Source organism: Urocampus carinirostris, chromosome 2 (assembly GCF_059441175.1).
Source record: "Urocampus carinirostris isolate Australia breed hairy pipefish chromosome 2, RoL_Ucar_1.0, whole genome shotgun sequence".
Lineage (NCBI taxonomy): Eukaryota > Metazoa > Chordata > Actinopteri > Syngnathiformes > Syngnathidae > Urocampus > Urocampus carinirostris.
The window spans coordinates 8645077-8660782 of NC_142350.1; the positions used below are offsets into that span (position 1 = coordinate 8645077).

General features: G+C 37.1%; 2 protein-coding genes across 2 annotated transcripts; both read left to right on the top strand.

The window, feature by feature from the left end:
• Window positions 1–83: 83 nt before the first annotated feature.
• LOC148370924 (nuclear transport factor 2-like) lies at window positions 84–3330 on the top strand. Its single transcript, XM_088328738.1, has 5 exons — window positions 84–240; window positions 1372–1492; window positions 1564–1635; window positions 1848–1946; window positions 3027–3330. Exons 2-5 carry the CDS (start codon window positions 1376–1378, stop codon window positions 3150–3152), a joined length of 414 nt encoding a protein of 137 aa, XP_088184864.1. The 5' UTR covers window positions 84–240; window positions 1372–1375; the 3' UTR covers window positions 3153–3330.
• A 3964-nt stretch (window positions 3331–7294) lies between these two features.
• rrm2b (ribonucleotide reductase M2 b) lies at window positions 7295–13487 on the top strand. The gene is made up of 9 exons (XM_088328736.1): window positions 7295–7835; window positions 8929–9078; window positions 9146–9262; window positions 10723–10856; window positions 10959–11053; window positions 11419–11552; window positions 11623–11727; window positions 11806–11919; window positions 12974–13487. The coding sequence occupies exons 1-9, from the start codon at window positions 7767–7769 to the stop codon at window positions 13124–13126; spliced, it is 1071 nt and encodes a 356-aa protein (XP_088184862.1). The 5' UTR covers window positions 7295–7766; the 3' UTR covers window positions 13127–13487.
• Window positions 13488–15706: the final 2219 nt, after the last annotated feature.

Genomic DNA, 15706 nt, shown 5'->3' on the forward strand with positions numbered 1-15706 from the left:
TTCCTCTGATAAGAGCGGGGCCACTACACACTGGCCAATCAAAGCATCGATGACGCATGATTGGACAAATCTGTGAGATAAACAAAGCCCGCGCGTAGCACTTCGCGCATCTCCATTGGTTAGGAATTTGATGACGTCTTTGGTTGAGAGGTCGAACGGGAGTCGGCCATTTGCCTCAACCCACCCGGTCTCATTTCGATGTAGACTTGACCGGCTATCGAATAAAGTGGCTTAAAACGTGTAAGTACTATATTAATTTATTTTATCGTATTTTTCAAATAATCTAATTATATTTTCAGATGAGGTGAGTTGCTGGTGGTAGTTTCTGACCCAAACGGGATAAACGTAAAGTTGAAGCTCTTGGCAGCCTTCAAGCATGAGTTAGCATCTGTTGCTAATATTAAGGGAATGTTTTTAGCATTTTAATATCATCTCAAAGTTTATGTATCCATTGTCTTTTCAAAATCCTGCAACAGTAACAATAGAAAATTATTACATGTTATAGTGCTCATGAGGTCGGCGTGTGCTCCCAAGTCAGGTTTAGAAATGTGTTATCCAGACGCTTTCCGGGATTCCTCCTCCAACACACCTGAATAAAAAAAAAACAACCAGTGTCGTTATCTTGCTTCTGATATCATAAATTAAAAGTGTCCATAAATTGTAATATCCTCACTAGAATGGTCCACAGTGGTCCCTAAAGCTTTCGAATTTACTATGTTCCAAGCCCGACGTCTGAATTTATTTTACCTATCAGAAATAATAGTATAATAATAATAATAATAATAATTTCCTTGTATTGTCATTCTGTGTAACAATGTACACAGAACGAAATGTCGATTGCACCTGACCCGTTGTAGCGAGCCGATGCAGCCGCAGCCAACATAGGGCGCCGCCGACCACTTTTTAAGTCTTAGGAATGACTCGGCCGGGGCGCGAACCACCGACCTCCCAGTCTCAAAGCGGGCGCCTTACCATCTAGGCTACTGAGCTGGTACTCATAAGTCATAAAAGAAAAGTCCCACAAAATATGCACCGGACTGTTTCAGAAAATGGGAATATTGTGATGAAGTTCTTTACTTTCTGTAATACAATTTTCAAAAAATGCATACATTCTGGATTTATTGAAAGTCCATTGAAGTATTTTATTGTTTTAATAATGCAAGTTATTGTGCACATTCAAATATACCCTCTTAGAAAAATAACAATGAAAGTACACTAGTAAACAATAAGCCATAATATTACATTCATAAAAGGCTTGCAATATTTCACTTGCCTTGTGAGTACATCTTCCTATCTCTTCTGTATACCAACAACATCTATATGTTGCTGAAATTTGTTGTCAATAATAATCATGCTTTATTCTTGTTACAGATCCATGGTGTCAGTCATGCAGGGGGGTGATATTGACTGTCAAAGAGTTGGTGAAGGATTTGTGCAATGGTACTACAACCAATTTGACAACACCAACTGGATGGAACTCGTCAACTTATATGTGAGTTTGCTTCGGTTGTGTCGCTTGCAGCTGCACTACTGCATTATTCGCGTCATTTTGTCATGTCTTAGGCTGAAGGTGCTACTCTGACTTGGGAAGGAACCCTATTCCATGGAAGGGAGGCCATTGCTGGCAAACTGACTGTAAGTATAGTATGCAGAGCAAAGCTTGAAGAATGATTCACTATTTATGTAACCCCTAACTTTGAAGTGATTCAAACTTCTACACAAAGTACTAGACCCCTTATAGAAGTAGCCCCAATGACTGCTTATTCTGGAAAAAATGTGCATGTCTGGTCACTTTAATCGCAAGGTTTTAATTCATTTCAACTTATTGTGTGTTTGGAACTACACAGACGATGCCGTTCCAGCAAATTAAGCATGTTATCACAGAACAAGATATTCAGCCCACGATAGACAACAGCATCCTTATTATGGTGTTTGGACAATTAAAGGTAAGACGATTACTGTGTTTTATAATAGTAGTTTGTCTTGGAAATTTAAGTATTTTTAAATATACAGAAATGCATATTTCTGGAGCAACCAATCACTCAACAATTTGAGAATTTGTCAATTGCTTAATCTTAAAAAAGGAAGGATGGTCCTGGATGCTACATAAAAACTATTAGGCCAATAATTAGCTCATCGACGTGCTCAACTAAATATTACTCAGGTGCACACAATGTTTGGAGGATCATAAATACCAAAACCATAAATTAACCAAGGTGAGAAAACATAAAACGTAAAAATAATATTTATAAACATAATATTTATCGTGAACGAAAAAATAACATGCAATGTATGAATACAGACAGATGTAAATAAATACAAAAATAAAGAAAAAAAATCGTTTTATATTTTTAATTGCTATTTTTTAATCAAAAATTTGAGCAACTAACTACCTGGCAACATTTCTAACCTACATTTTAATAAATACAATTGAGAACCACGCCTTTTTTACAGATAAAGATGAATCATACTTATGTATTTTTACATTTATTTTTAAATTTATTTCAAATTTTTTTCTTTAATAAAATATTTATGAATTTGATTTTAAAATTCTATTTCTGTAATATCATTTTATAACATTCATTTATTTAGTTTGGACTGTTTTATTTCAGCATATGATGAGACCGTGTTTTTTTTTTTTTTTTTTTGCAGCTGTTAATGAAACCTAGAAAAAAAATGTCAATTGTGTCTGATCCATCCAGTATTATTCTTTCCGAGAGATGTGAAATAATTAAAGATCTCAAAATGCAAAATAATTGAAACAGTCTGTACAGATCCTCTCTAAAAAATAGGTCTAGCAACTTTCATCTCTATCACTCAAAAAAAAATGAGCTCTCCTCTACCTCTTTAAAAATGCACATTATTATTCCATACATCACTGTTGGGATGCAGCTATTAGAAAACAGGTTGAAAATAATAGTTTTCAAAGTAGAGCAGAGGTTAGCATAAATTAAATTTGAATTTCTCTGCTCAAAATATTTGCTTTTCTTTTTCTCCTGACATATTTGTATTTAATCTTCTAACAGACCGACAATGATCCGCCTCTGGCCTTCCACCAAGTGTTCATGCTGAAGCCGCAGAACTGCACTTGGGTGTGCACGAATGACGTTTTTCGCCTGGGTATACACAACATACCCGTGGAGACCCAATAGATGCCAGGATGAGTACTTGAGAGATCCCCGCACTCCCAATGGTTCCTCACGCCCCCCTATGTCGTGTCTCAGTTTACCCCAAAAGGTTTAAAAACAAAAGAAAAATCCGACTGCTGATATCTCTTGTTTTCTTTGTTAATTTGCTTGAATTTTTCTGAATAAAATTGGGTAATTTACAGCTCGGTTATGCGAACAAATAAGATCACAAAAACAAGGGAAGGCAAGCACCAAGGCATCGGTACTTGCAATGGTACTTGATACCAGGATCGGGAACCTGAAATTCAATAAATGGAAAATAGCCATTGACTATATGAAAAACTAATTAAAATGGGATTCGAATATATGTCTATTCAATATAGATGTCATCTTTTTTGCAGAGTGAATAGAATTTTAGTATATATAATAATCTTTGAAGTTGTTACTTTCTAATAGCCTTTAAATTTTTTTTATGAATGGGGATGCTGGAGCCCATTCCACCTATCTTCGGGCAGTGGTGCAGGGGACACCTTGAACTGGTTGCCAGCCAGTCGCATGGCACACCGAGACACTCGCTCGTTCACACCTAGGGACAATTTGGATCTGCCAATCAACCTGACATGCATGTTTTCGCGAATGTGGGAGGAAACTGGAATAACCGGAGGAAACCGACGCGGGCACATGCTAATTCCACACAGGGAGGCTGCGGTAGCTGGACTTGAACCCTGAACCTCTGCATCAAGGGGCTGCGCGCTAACCACTTATTCGCCGTGTCGCCCAAATATTGTATAAAAAAAGTATTCATTTTCTTTCTTTTTTTTTCTTTTTTTTAACTATTGAGAAAAAATATGTTTGTTTCTAATGTATCTCTTTACAAATATATTCTGCAGATAGAAGGCAATCTAATGGTATTACTATGTGGCATTGCTGACTACTAAATATATAGTATATATACAGTATTAGTCTGAGAAAAATCGGTGGTGAAGATTTTTTTAAAACAATATAATCATCTTAGTTTTAATTTTTATTTGTAATAATATCCTTCCCATAGCCTGTAATTAATAAAGAAAAACTGGATTTACATGGCAAACACTTTGATATAAAATAGAAACTATATTTTTTTACATACATGCAAACTGTTATATTATTTTATCATAAAAAATGTTTATTTTACCATTGAAACATGACCGTTCAGTCTGAATTCCATTTAAATGCAGATCACCATGTTTGTTTGTTTTCCAAATGATTTTCTCCTTTTTTTATTACCTTAAAAGTAACTCGAGTGTTTTGTTTCTAGTAGTTTAGTTGTGTAAATGTATCTGAAAGTAAATAATTCCTGTCACTACTATTTATTGTATCCTATTATGTAAATAACCACTAGTATGTACTCAATCACACATGCTTTTCATTTCAATTACATATTCCATTTCAAATAGTGGCTAGATAATGCATGTAAGGAAGTAGTTTTACAGTATTTTTAATCATTTTGTAAATGCATCTCAGATGTGCTTGAGTTGATACCATGTCAGAATTGTTTTAGGAAAATTATCTCAAATGAGACTACTTATAAGGGCACATTTGACTGGCTGCTTAATTTAAGGGTTGGGCCAATTAGTCTGCATATTTTAAATGAAGATGTGGTGATGTTATGTAGACATGTATGAGTGAATACATCCATTAACTACACCGCTTATCTTCAGTAGGGTCGCGGGGGTGCTGGAGTCCATCCCAGCCATTTTCGGGCAGTGGGCAGGGGACACCCTGAACTGGTTGCTACCCAGTTGCAGGGCAAACAGACAGTTTACTCGCTCATTCACACCTAAGGACAATTTAAACCGTCCAATAATTCTGATATGCATATTTTTGAAAGGTGGGAGGAAACCGGAGTGCCCGGGGGAAACCCACGCAAGCACGGGGGAAACATGCAAACTCCACACAGGAAGGTTCGATCTCAGTACTGTGCCCCACACGCACTAACCACTGTGCTGCCGTGCTGCCCTGGGTGAATACAGTCTTGGCTATTTTAAAGGACTAAGTCTAAGCCAAAAAAGGTTTTGAGCCATTAAAACAGGGATGTGATTTTTCCGACTATAGTCGGAATTCTGACTTTTTCACTTGCGTAGCAAACAAATCCGACTGTCTCACTCTTTCCTTTATTGCTCTGGCGCACCCTGGTGGCCGTTAGAAAAATTGCATAAATTGGCCACATCGTTGCACAAGCTGCAGGGTCTGAACTGCATTTGAACTGACCTTGCAGTATTTACAAAAAAAATCAGGTATGTGGGCAAATTATTTTGTTATTTAAATCTTCTAAAGATGTTAAATTGTTAATTTAAGCATGGTTTTGGACAAGTAAATTGCTTAAAACCCAGGAGCTTTGGGGGGGCATCGCCCCCCAGTGCCCCCACTGGGCTCTCCCCAAACCCCGGCTAGGTTTCAGACTTTTTCTCCTCTTCTCAATCACATCCCTGTTAAAAGTTAATTTATTCGCCACGGCTCTTTGTCAAACCGTGCCAATTGATCCATGTGACAGGTGTCGCTAGATTCATGGTTGATGCGTGCTTTAAAAATACAAAGTAAAACGTTGAAAGCTCAGAGAGACACCAACATAAGCAGCGCTCTCAATAAATGTGATGTTAAAATCTGTTAAAGCAAGGACCTGTTTCCACATTACTGCTAAATAAACTGCCTCTTTCTTTACACTACCACGGGCCTAGCTTTGGTCTTGGCATTGGTGGGGACTTGGCGCATTTTTTTTATGTGATCACATAATATAGGGTGTTCCAAAGGTCTTAGGCACATTTTGGCTTTGAATATTTTGTAATCTTTAAGGGATATAAAAACACATATGGTAAATTCAGAATCTTGTAATCTTATTTTTTGCATGAAATGTTCAAATATGTTCAATATAAGCCCCATTTGGTCACATAACACACACCAGGTTGATAGTCAAATACTTGCTAAACGTGTCCCAGCATTGCCAGTGGTTGCAACAGCTTCTGTTATTCGTGCCTTCACCTCAGCCACGTCTCTTGGAATAACGGGCAAATAGACCAATCTTTACACAAATCCCCACAAAATGAAATTGCATTGTGTGAGATATGGAGATCTGGATGGCCAGGACATGATCATTCTGCCCAGATTGTCCAATCCATCTGTCTGGCAGTGTAGATTTACAGAAACTCTAACCCTGAAGCCCCAGTGTGGTGGAGCCCCACCCTGTTGGAAAATCAAGTAACCATACTTTCACTCAATTTACCCATTGACCAGTTTACAGCATTTTAAAGTAGGTCTCACCGTTGACTCTTGTTCTTTAACATAGCACAAAACACTTTTGTCATTTATGCAGAAAGATAGCCTCATTGCAAAAGACATCTTCCATTTTCTGTTGCATTGCAATCCAAAGGTCACGATGAGCTGGTTTATCAGTGTCTATCAACAGTAGGATTAACTGAAGCTTGTAAGGCGTCATGTGCAGTCATTTTCTTAAATTGTTGTAGGACACTTTCCTTGTGGTTCTTGTTATTGATTTACGGGGGATCCGCAAGAAAGCAGTTCCTACTTGTTCAATCACATCTTCTGAAGTTGAGGGTTGTCCTGTTGTCTAAGCACCTATCCGTTATAAATATACCATGCCATCTCACTATGGATTTCCTCTCTTAATGTTCTGCAAATACACGATTGACAACAGTCCATGTTTCAGTTAATGCAAATTGAAGCACACAAGATGCATTTTTGGGTAGAGTAAACGCCATTAATGGGTCTGAAAAGAAATAAAACAATAGCCTTACAAAAAACTTAATGCTATTGCCTTTAATATGGCACTATCTTACTACCATTCATAGTTAAGGAGATGTGGGGAGTTCAAATGTGCCCAGGACTTTTGAATCACCCTGTATCCAAACTGGTGAGAAAGGCAGGTTCTGTTGTGGGCACAGAGCTGGACAGCCTGACAACTATAGCTGAGAGATGGGCACTGAACAAGCTGCGGTCAATCATGGAGAATTCACTACATCCCCTAGACAACATCATCTCCGGACAGAAGAGCAGCTTCAGTGACAGACTGCTGTCACTGTCTTGTTCCACGGACAGACTGAAGAGATCATTTCTCCCTCATGCCACGAGGCTCTTTAACTCCACCCGGGGGAGTGAAAGCCCATATTAAACCCCAACCCCACATTTTCATATTTTACCCTATTTTTATTAGTGTCTATTTTTGGGAACATTATTTAAATGCTCTTTATTCTACATGTTACATTGGGTATTTTTATATTCTATATCCCATATTTTATTTTTTAACACAAGGATACTGCTGGAAATGTGAATTTCCCTATGGGGATGAATAAAGTTTTTATATATCGATCTATCTCAGAGAACAACGGATGGCTTAATTATAGTCTGTAGTTTGCAATGATCAGTGGTATGTGCATCCCTTTGTTACTCCTTGTGATTAAGGGCTATAAAAATAAACTCGACTAATGTTAATTCCATCCATGCAATGTAGTATCTTACCTCTTGGGGTCAACAGTGTTCCCTTCCAATCATCAGGCAGAAGACGTCCCTTTAAATGGCTTAATAAAACAAACAAAAGCAAATAAAACCTCCGTGAAACAGCGGAGTTGGCTCTATGCGGCCAGGATGTCACCTACGCCGACTAGAAGCTCTCAAGACATGGATCAATTGAGTGACGACCTCTGCGGAGAACTGGTAAGACCATAAAAGTCATCATTGGTTCGGGCTAGCTTAGCGTGCTAACGTTAGCTACACACAAAGATGACAGATTCCGGTACAAACGATGAAAATGTTTCGTAACTCAAATTTCAACAATTAATCATCAATTTAGATTTAAAGGGTTTGGTTATTCTTGTCTTTTTTATGTTGTAATATCTAAGTACTAGTAGCTACGTAATAAGGTCTCAATTTACAAAAAAAAACGAAATACTGTCGTAAAAATAAATCACCGATTTTTTTTCTAAATCACCCTTCAGTTGTTTATTATTTAAAGAGTAGTTATTATTCTTAATCAGGTGACATTAAATTTATGGTTTCTTTCATGCAAACAAAAATACATTTTGGGCAGAATAAGTATTTTTTCCCATCCTCGTAAAACACGTTTTTTTTTCACTTGACAGCTACAGTACATCAATTGTTATGTCATTTTCATAAAATAATTGTCATTTTTAATGTTAGTAGTACTTTTACAATGTTTTTTTTTTTGTCAAGCTCTAAAAAGGATATTTTTCCATAATAAATTTAACATACCTAATTAATTACGTCTGATTTTTTTCTATGCACACTTTTTTTGGAGAAGAAAGTTCTTGTTTTAAAAAAACAAACCAAAAATTTTAAATTTGAAAGCTACCAAAAATCTATTTTTATTTACTGTCTAGGAGGCTTGCTCTTCCTGGCCCTCTGATCATATTTTGAATAATCATTGTGGAATTGAATACATTAGAATAGTATTTATTGTCTTAGATATCAACGTAGTGTAGATTGTATACAAAAAGATTCATCGTGGCATTCCCGGATAAACGACATAAAAGAATCAACACATTTAAAATAGTGGGTAAGAAAGGCAATATTTACAAGCCAGTGCTTGTAGTCTGACCTGAGTTCTAAGTGCTTCAAAAAAAAATAAAAAATGCAATGTTCTCCAGACTGGGCAGAGAGCAGCCAATATTTTCTGGGCTGTCTCGATAACGCTCTATGGTTTTTCCTTTTGCTACCGTGATGCCATATACCAGGATGCTATCCACTTTTTTTTTCCGGAAAGACTCTGTATTATGTTTTCTTCCTCTAGAACGGCGTCAAAGACAAAGCGGAGGACTGCCAGGAGAACGAACCACTTCTCAGAGAGAACCCCAGTCGTTTCGTCATCTTCCCCATCCAGTTCCCCGACATGTGGAAAATGTACAAACAGGCCCAAGCATCCTTCTGGACTGTGGAAGAGGTGCACAACCTGTATTTGATGCTAGAACCTGCCAACCTTAACGTATTAAACATTACGCATCTTTCAGGTGGATCTCTCCAAAGACCTGGTGCATTGGGACGGACTCAAGCCTGAGGAGAAACATTTCATTTCGCACGTTCTTGCCTTCTTTGCGGCCAGCGACGGCATCGTCAATGAGAACCTGGTGAGTTTGGACTGTTAATCAGCGTTAATTCAATAATTCTGAATCCGTTTACCGAAAGAACACAGTGTTCTGACTAAACCAGTTTTTTATTAGCTTACCTGGTAATCTTTTATTGTTTTAAGATAAGTGTGTTGTCAAAAATGATAATTCCATGAAGAACTTCATGTTCATCCATGTCGTGTGTAGAAGATTATCTTTATGGTTGGGCAATGTACAGAACAGTGGTGTCCAAACTATGGCATAAGGGCCATTTTTCAAACTGCCTAAAAAACAATACTTGATTTAAAACCCTATTGATTAAAAAAGAGAAAGTTGTATTTATTATGTTTTTGGTGTGAAATTATCACCTTTACAAACTCTAAAAACAGTTATATCACATGCACACACAAAAAGAAAAATTTGTAAAAAATTGACTAATTCACTATTTTGAGTATTCAGTTCCTTTTTTGGGGTTATACTTTGCAAAAAGTACTATTAAAATCATTTATTTGTTTTCGAACAGCTTGCAAAAGAAGAAAATTTAGTTAAACATATTTTAGTTTGAACTATTTATTTTATAAAATGGGTAAACATGTTGACGAGGAGAGAAAAAAAATCACTCCAGAATTAAGTCCTTTAAAAGAACAATCCTGAAAATGTGTTTTGATTTAGATCTGTCTAATATTGACTTAATTTGAGTCATTTTTTTCACTCATATTCATACATATTATTTTTTTGTGTAGCGTATAAAGCTAAGATTAAAAAAATACTTATTTACCCATGATTGATATACTAAAAATGAACATAATCATGATTCAAGTATTACAACTGTCCCATTATTTACTTAAATTATTATTTTGTTACTAATTATATTTATACTTAGTATTACTCTAGTTTTTCTAAAGTGTTGAAGATAAGAATTTGAAACAGTTGGATTTTCCTGTGATTGGTAGACTACTCTAAAATTTTAAAAAAACATGGCTGTTTTTTCTGTAACGGAACAGCGTGTAATACTTAATGCCTCCCAGTGGTACAAAAAAACTTTAATCCAATCAAAAAAGCATTGATTTGAATACTGGGGAAATTTACATGAACTATCATACCAATGTTAATTTTTTATTAAAAAAAAATCATAGGTCTAGAAATTCGTATTTCCTTTTCACCGTGGAATCCCCTTTTGGAACGACGATATGTTCTTCCGACGTCCAGCCACCATGCTCTACTACAATGGTTCCCAAACTTTTGCAGGCTTGGGCCCCCCTTGGCTCCCCAGAGTATTCTTAATATTCCCAAAAAGTATAGACACCTAGGTATGGAACTTTTAAATATACCTGTTTAAATGTTAATGCATTATGTAAAAGGATAAATTATCTTTAAGAAGGAAAATTTGCACACCCAAAATCAAATTTTCCATTTTATATATTTTTTATTTAATAAAATGTAAACAACTCTCCTTGCTTTTCCTTTTTCTTTTCCACCAGGTGCAAAGGTTCTGCCAGGAGGTCCAGGTTGCAGAGGCTCGCTCTTTCTACAGCTTCCAGATCTTGATGGAGACCGTGCACTCGGAGATGTACAGCATGCTCATTAACACCTACGTTCGAGACCCCAAGGAAAGGTCCCGTACAATTTTTTTTTGTCTTCTAAACAGTAACAACGTTGATAAACATGTTTTTTGGAGCTAATTCGTCCAATACGTGTTTTTTGGTTTTGTTTGCAGGGATTATCTCTTTAACGCCATCGAGACGTTGCCGTGTGTACGCCGCAAGGCCGATTGGGCGCTGCAATGGATCAGTGACAGTAGCGCCACCTTTGGTGAGATTTAACTTTCAATTGGGTTTCAATCAGTCTTCTCAGTTTAAAAAATGCTTATTATTGAACAAAATGTAAATAAAGTACACATAAGGATACATATTATTAAAAAAAAAGTGCAAACATGGAAAATTGCCAAAGGGTATTTAATACTAAAGAAATGTAAACACAATATACAGAAGGATACTTTATCTTAAGGGAAAAATCTGCACACACAAAAAATCCTATGTTTTGGGCCTGTTTTTGCGTTTACCCATCTCATCTTTCTCCATTGAAATCAATGATTAATTTAAGAACTTTTTGGGAACATTAAGGAGTTAAATTCCCACCAATGAAAATTAATGACCGAACGTGGTTTATTGTGACAGGCGAGCGTCTAGTGGCCTTTGTGGCGGTGGAGGGCATCTTTTTCTCCGGCTCCTTCGCCGCCATCTACTGGTTGAAGAAAAGAGGCCTCATGCCGGGCCTCACCTACTCTAACGAGCTCATCAGCCGAGATGAGGTCAAAGAAACGAGTGAAGATTTGTCGTTAAGGCGAGTCGTTAACGTAGCAGTTTGTGATATCTCTAAAGGGACTACACTGCAATTTTGCCTGCCTGCTGTACAGCTACCTGGTAAAGAAGCCTTCCGTGGACCGGGTGAGGGACATCATCACCAAGGCTGTTAGCATTGAGCAGGTTGGCCAATAAACGCCAATTTTCCCCAGGGCCCAATATGCACTTATAAATAACAAGGATTTTTTTTTGCCGAATCAGGAATTTCTCACCGAGGCCTTATCTGTGGATCTAATTGGAATCAACTCTTCCCTAATGAAGCAGTACATTGAGTTTGTGGCTGACCGCCTTCTTGTTGACCTTGGAATGGCCAAGGTAATCATTTAACAGGTGTCTTCACATCCAAGTACTCTGTAAAATCATTCGATACAATGCGTATAGCAACATTTAACATGCATGAGCCGGGCGTCTGCCTGGGCGATGGCCTGGAGAAGGCCGGCGGAGTTGAGTGGTAGGGTGAGCGCGGCGAAGTGCCTTAGCGGTGCGTGCTCCCATACCTGACCTGACCTGAACTAACACAGCGAGCACTACCTCCCACCCCACCTGGATTGATCCTACCATTTCTGCCTGTTCCTCACCCCAAAAAGACCCCTTACCGGAAGAAAACCTAGCAAGCGCTAACTTATAAGTAATATTTCTACCTATTATTATCTATCAATCCTATTACTATTTTCAATCTTGTTTTTTTTTCTTCAAAGTTTTTTCTTACATTTTATCTTAAAGTGCCATGTCTTAACAATGTCCACTAAAGTGTTAGCAATGACAATAAAGACCATTCCACCCAAACCCCACCTGGATGAATTAGGCCATTTGTCTCATCCTCACCCTTAAATACATACAGGAAAACAAACTGTGACAAAAAACAAATTCTTGATTGTGTTTTATTATGTTATCCTGGAGTGCCACGTCTAACGAAGACAATTATTTTCTATTGTATGACTAATTCTTAGTAAAAAAAGGGAGAATTGATAAGAAGAAAATTACCAGCATTGTAAAATGGTAATGACATAGTAGTGACATAGTGATAACATAAAAACAGTTGAATTGCATATCAAATTGGTTTACCTTTGCTGAATCGGTAAAAAAATAGTAGTTCTCAGCTTCAGAGTGGACACCTCTGATTTGGTGTAACATTTACGCCAATTTGATTGTAAATACCCAAATTATGCAAATTTAATATGTTGCAAATATTGCAAATGTCTGGACTGCTAATGACCCTTGCAACCAATAAAGGTTATTTTCTGTAATTAAGTAGGTGCTACTGTTTTGGTTAGCAGAATAATTCTAATGGGCTATGTAACAAACACAATAATTCCTGATGGTTTGCAAGCATAAATAATCTTCTATTTATGTATTTATTTATTTACAGGTTTACTTATCCGAGAACCCCTTCGACTTCATGGAGTCCATTTCCCTGGAAGGGAAGACCAATTTCTTTGAGAAACGAGTGGGCGAGTACCAAAGATTTGGGGTCATGTCCAGCAACAAGGACTGCCAGTTCACTCTGGATGCAGACTTCTAAAAAAAAAAAGCCTTTTAAAAAGAAATATTTAACTTATTTATGCAGTCCGACTTGTAAACAGGAAAATAAACACATCAATGAACTTTTAGTGTTACAAAATGTTACAAAATTACAACAAATCTGATTTGTGTGTGACCGCATTAATTTATTTTCAAAAGCTCTTAGATGTTTTGGGGATTCCTTTTTTTTCCCTGCTTTGCTTATATGCTAACAATGTGTCCGTTGTTTAGCCAAGACCATATTGACTGTTGTTACTATTTTACTGTCTTCTATCCAAAGAAATGGCAACAACAGCTTGTACCTCTAAAATTGTATTGGGTCAATCTATTTTCTGCAAATAAAAATATTTTGTGAAACAAGATCCATGTTTTTTTAATACTTGCTCCAAAACTTGAAATACTTTAGCACTTTATACAAAAAGATCAATGTTTTAATGACAATTAAGATAAAACAATAGAGGTTGAAAACATTTAATGACTTTATACATACTTATGAAAAAGTTTCATTAAAATAATACTTTTTCAAACAATAGACTTTCAAACACTGTATTTCAGAATTAAACTGCAAACTTTGAGTTGAAAAATGTCCTTTCTATATAAAAAATAATTGTGTGTCCGTGTATATATATATATATATATATATAAACTTTAAGAAAGAAAATGTGGTAATAATGACATACATACACACACATATATAAATAGATATCTCATCTCATTAGGCTTATCCTCAGTAGGGTCGCGGGGGTGCTGGAGCCCATCCCAGCAATCATCGGGCAGGGGACACTATATTATATATATATATATCTCATCTCATTAGCTGCACCGCATCCTCAGTACAGGCGGCGCAGTGGTTAGCGCTTGTGCGGCATAGTTCATGTCATGGGAACCTGTCGTGGGTTCAAATCCAGCTCCAGACTTCCTGTGTGGAGTTTGTATGTTCTCCCCGTGCTTGCGTGGGTTTCCTCCGGGCACTCCGGTTTCCTCCCACGTTCCAAAAACATTGGCCGGTCCAAATTGTCCCTAGGTGTGACTGAGCGAGTGAGTTGTCTGTCCCTGTGTGCCCTGCGATTGGCTGGCAACCAGTTCAGGGTGTCCCCTGCCCACTGCCCGGAGATGGCTGGGACTGGCTCCAGTCCCCCCGCTACCCTAATGAGGATAAACGGTACGGCTAATGAGATGAGATATGTGTATGTATGTCATTATTACCACATTTTCTTTCTTAAAATTTAGTAAGATTTAATCAAAAGAAACTTACAAAATAAAATTTTGATCAAATATTTTTGGGAAAATTTTAGCTTATTTCAAAGGAAAACATTCAATTTCTTCCCCTCTTATCGAACCCAAATATAGTTTTTTTATTCTAAATAAATAAAATGAAAACTCCTTTTTTATATTATGAACACATTTTATTATTATTCTTATATAAATCTACAAATACTTAGTTTTTGAGTGTTTTTAGCAGCAGCAAGGGTAGGGGTGATTGTTACTGTGAAGCATGGGGTGGTAGCATATTGCTTCGGGGGTGTTTTTCTGCATGTGGAACAGGACAAGTGCACTGCATTAAAGAGAGGATGACTGGGGCTGTGTGTTGTGAGATTTTGGGGACCAATTTCCTTCCCTCAGTCAGTGCATTGAATATGGGTCGCGGCTGGGTCTTCCAACATGACAACAACCTGAAGCACACAGCCAGGAAAACCAAGGAGCAGCTCCGTAAGAAGCATATCAAGGTTCTAGCATGACCCAGCCAGTCTCCCGCCCTGAACCCAATCGAAAATCTTTGGAGGGAGCTCAAACTCTGTGTTGCTCAGCGACAGCCCAGAAACATTACTGATCTAGAGAGGATCTGTGTGGAGGAGTAGGCTAAGATCCCTCCTGCAGTGTGCGCAAACCTGGTGAAAGACTACAGGAAACGTTTGACCTCCGTAATAGCAAACATGGGCTACTGTACCAAATATTAACATTCATTTTCTCAAGTGTTCACATACTTTTTTTGCAGCTATATCTCACAAATACATTGTTAAAAAATCATGCATTGTGATTTCTGGATTTTTTTCTTTTTAGTTTATTTCTCTCACAATGGACATACAACTATGATGAAAGTATCAGACTCCTCCATGATTTCTAATTGGGAGAAATACTAGGTGGATGTACAGATACTTATTTTCTTCATCGTTTTTACTATTTTTCCAGAAAAAAATATTCCTAAAGATTTGAGTTGTTTTTGGCAGGGGCCAGCGTTCTTGAGCATATCGTTTTGTACAGCCTCCACTGTGAATATGCAGATATTGTGTTTATTTAATATGTTTTGTAACGCATTTATGATTTGTTGTTGTTTTTTTACCTGTTTGCTTTATTTGCACTTCAAGAAGAAGCCTTCAAATGTTGTTATACTTCTAGCATGACAACGAAAGGTGATCCATCCATTCTTTCATTCATTCATTTTTATGTATTGTTCCTTTTGAATTAAGTCATTTATGTGATGCCTCAAAAGTGCCATACAAATACATTTTGATTAAACATTTCAGTAACGCACACACTAATACCACAGAAGAAAAAAAGGAAGTAGGCAGAGTCCTGACGT

Excerpts from the sequence above, each read along its gene's own strand:
- rrm2b (XM_088328736.1), top strand. The coding sequence starts at position 7,767 with ATGTCACCTACGCCGACTAGAAGCTCTCAAGACATGGATCAATTGAGT. Across the intron at positions 7,836-8,928 it reads ACGACCTCTGCGGAGAACTG|AACGGCGTCAAAGACAAAGC; the intron begins GTAAGACCATAA and ends TTCTTCCTCTAG. Across the intron at positions 9,263-10,722 it reads GCATCGTCAATGAGAACCTG|GTGCAAAGGTTCTGCCAGGA; the intron begins GTGAGTTTGGAC and ends CTTTTCCACCAG.
- LOC148370924 (XM_088328738.1), top strand. The coding sequence starts at position 1,376 with ATGGTGTCAGTCATGCAGGGGGGTGATATTGACTGTCAAAGAGTTGGT. Across the intron at positions 1,493-1,563 it reads TGGAACTCGTCAACTTATAT|GCTGAAGGTGCTACTCTGAC; the intron begins GTGAGTTTGCTT and ends GTCATGTCTTAG. Across the intron at positions 1,947-3,026 it reads TGGTGTTTGGACAATTAAAG|ACCGACAATGATCCGCCTCT; the intron begins GTAAGACGATTA and ends ATCTTCTAACAG.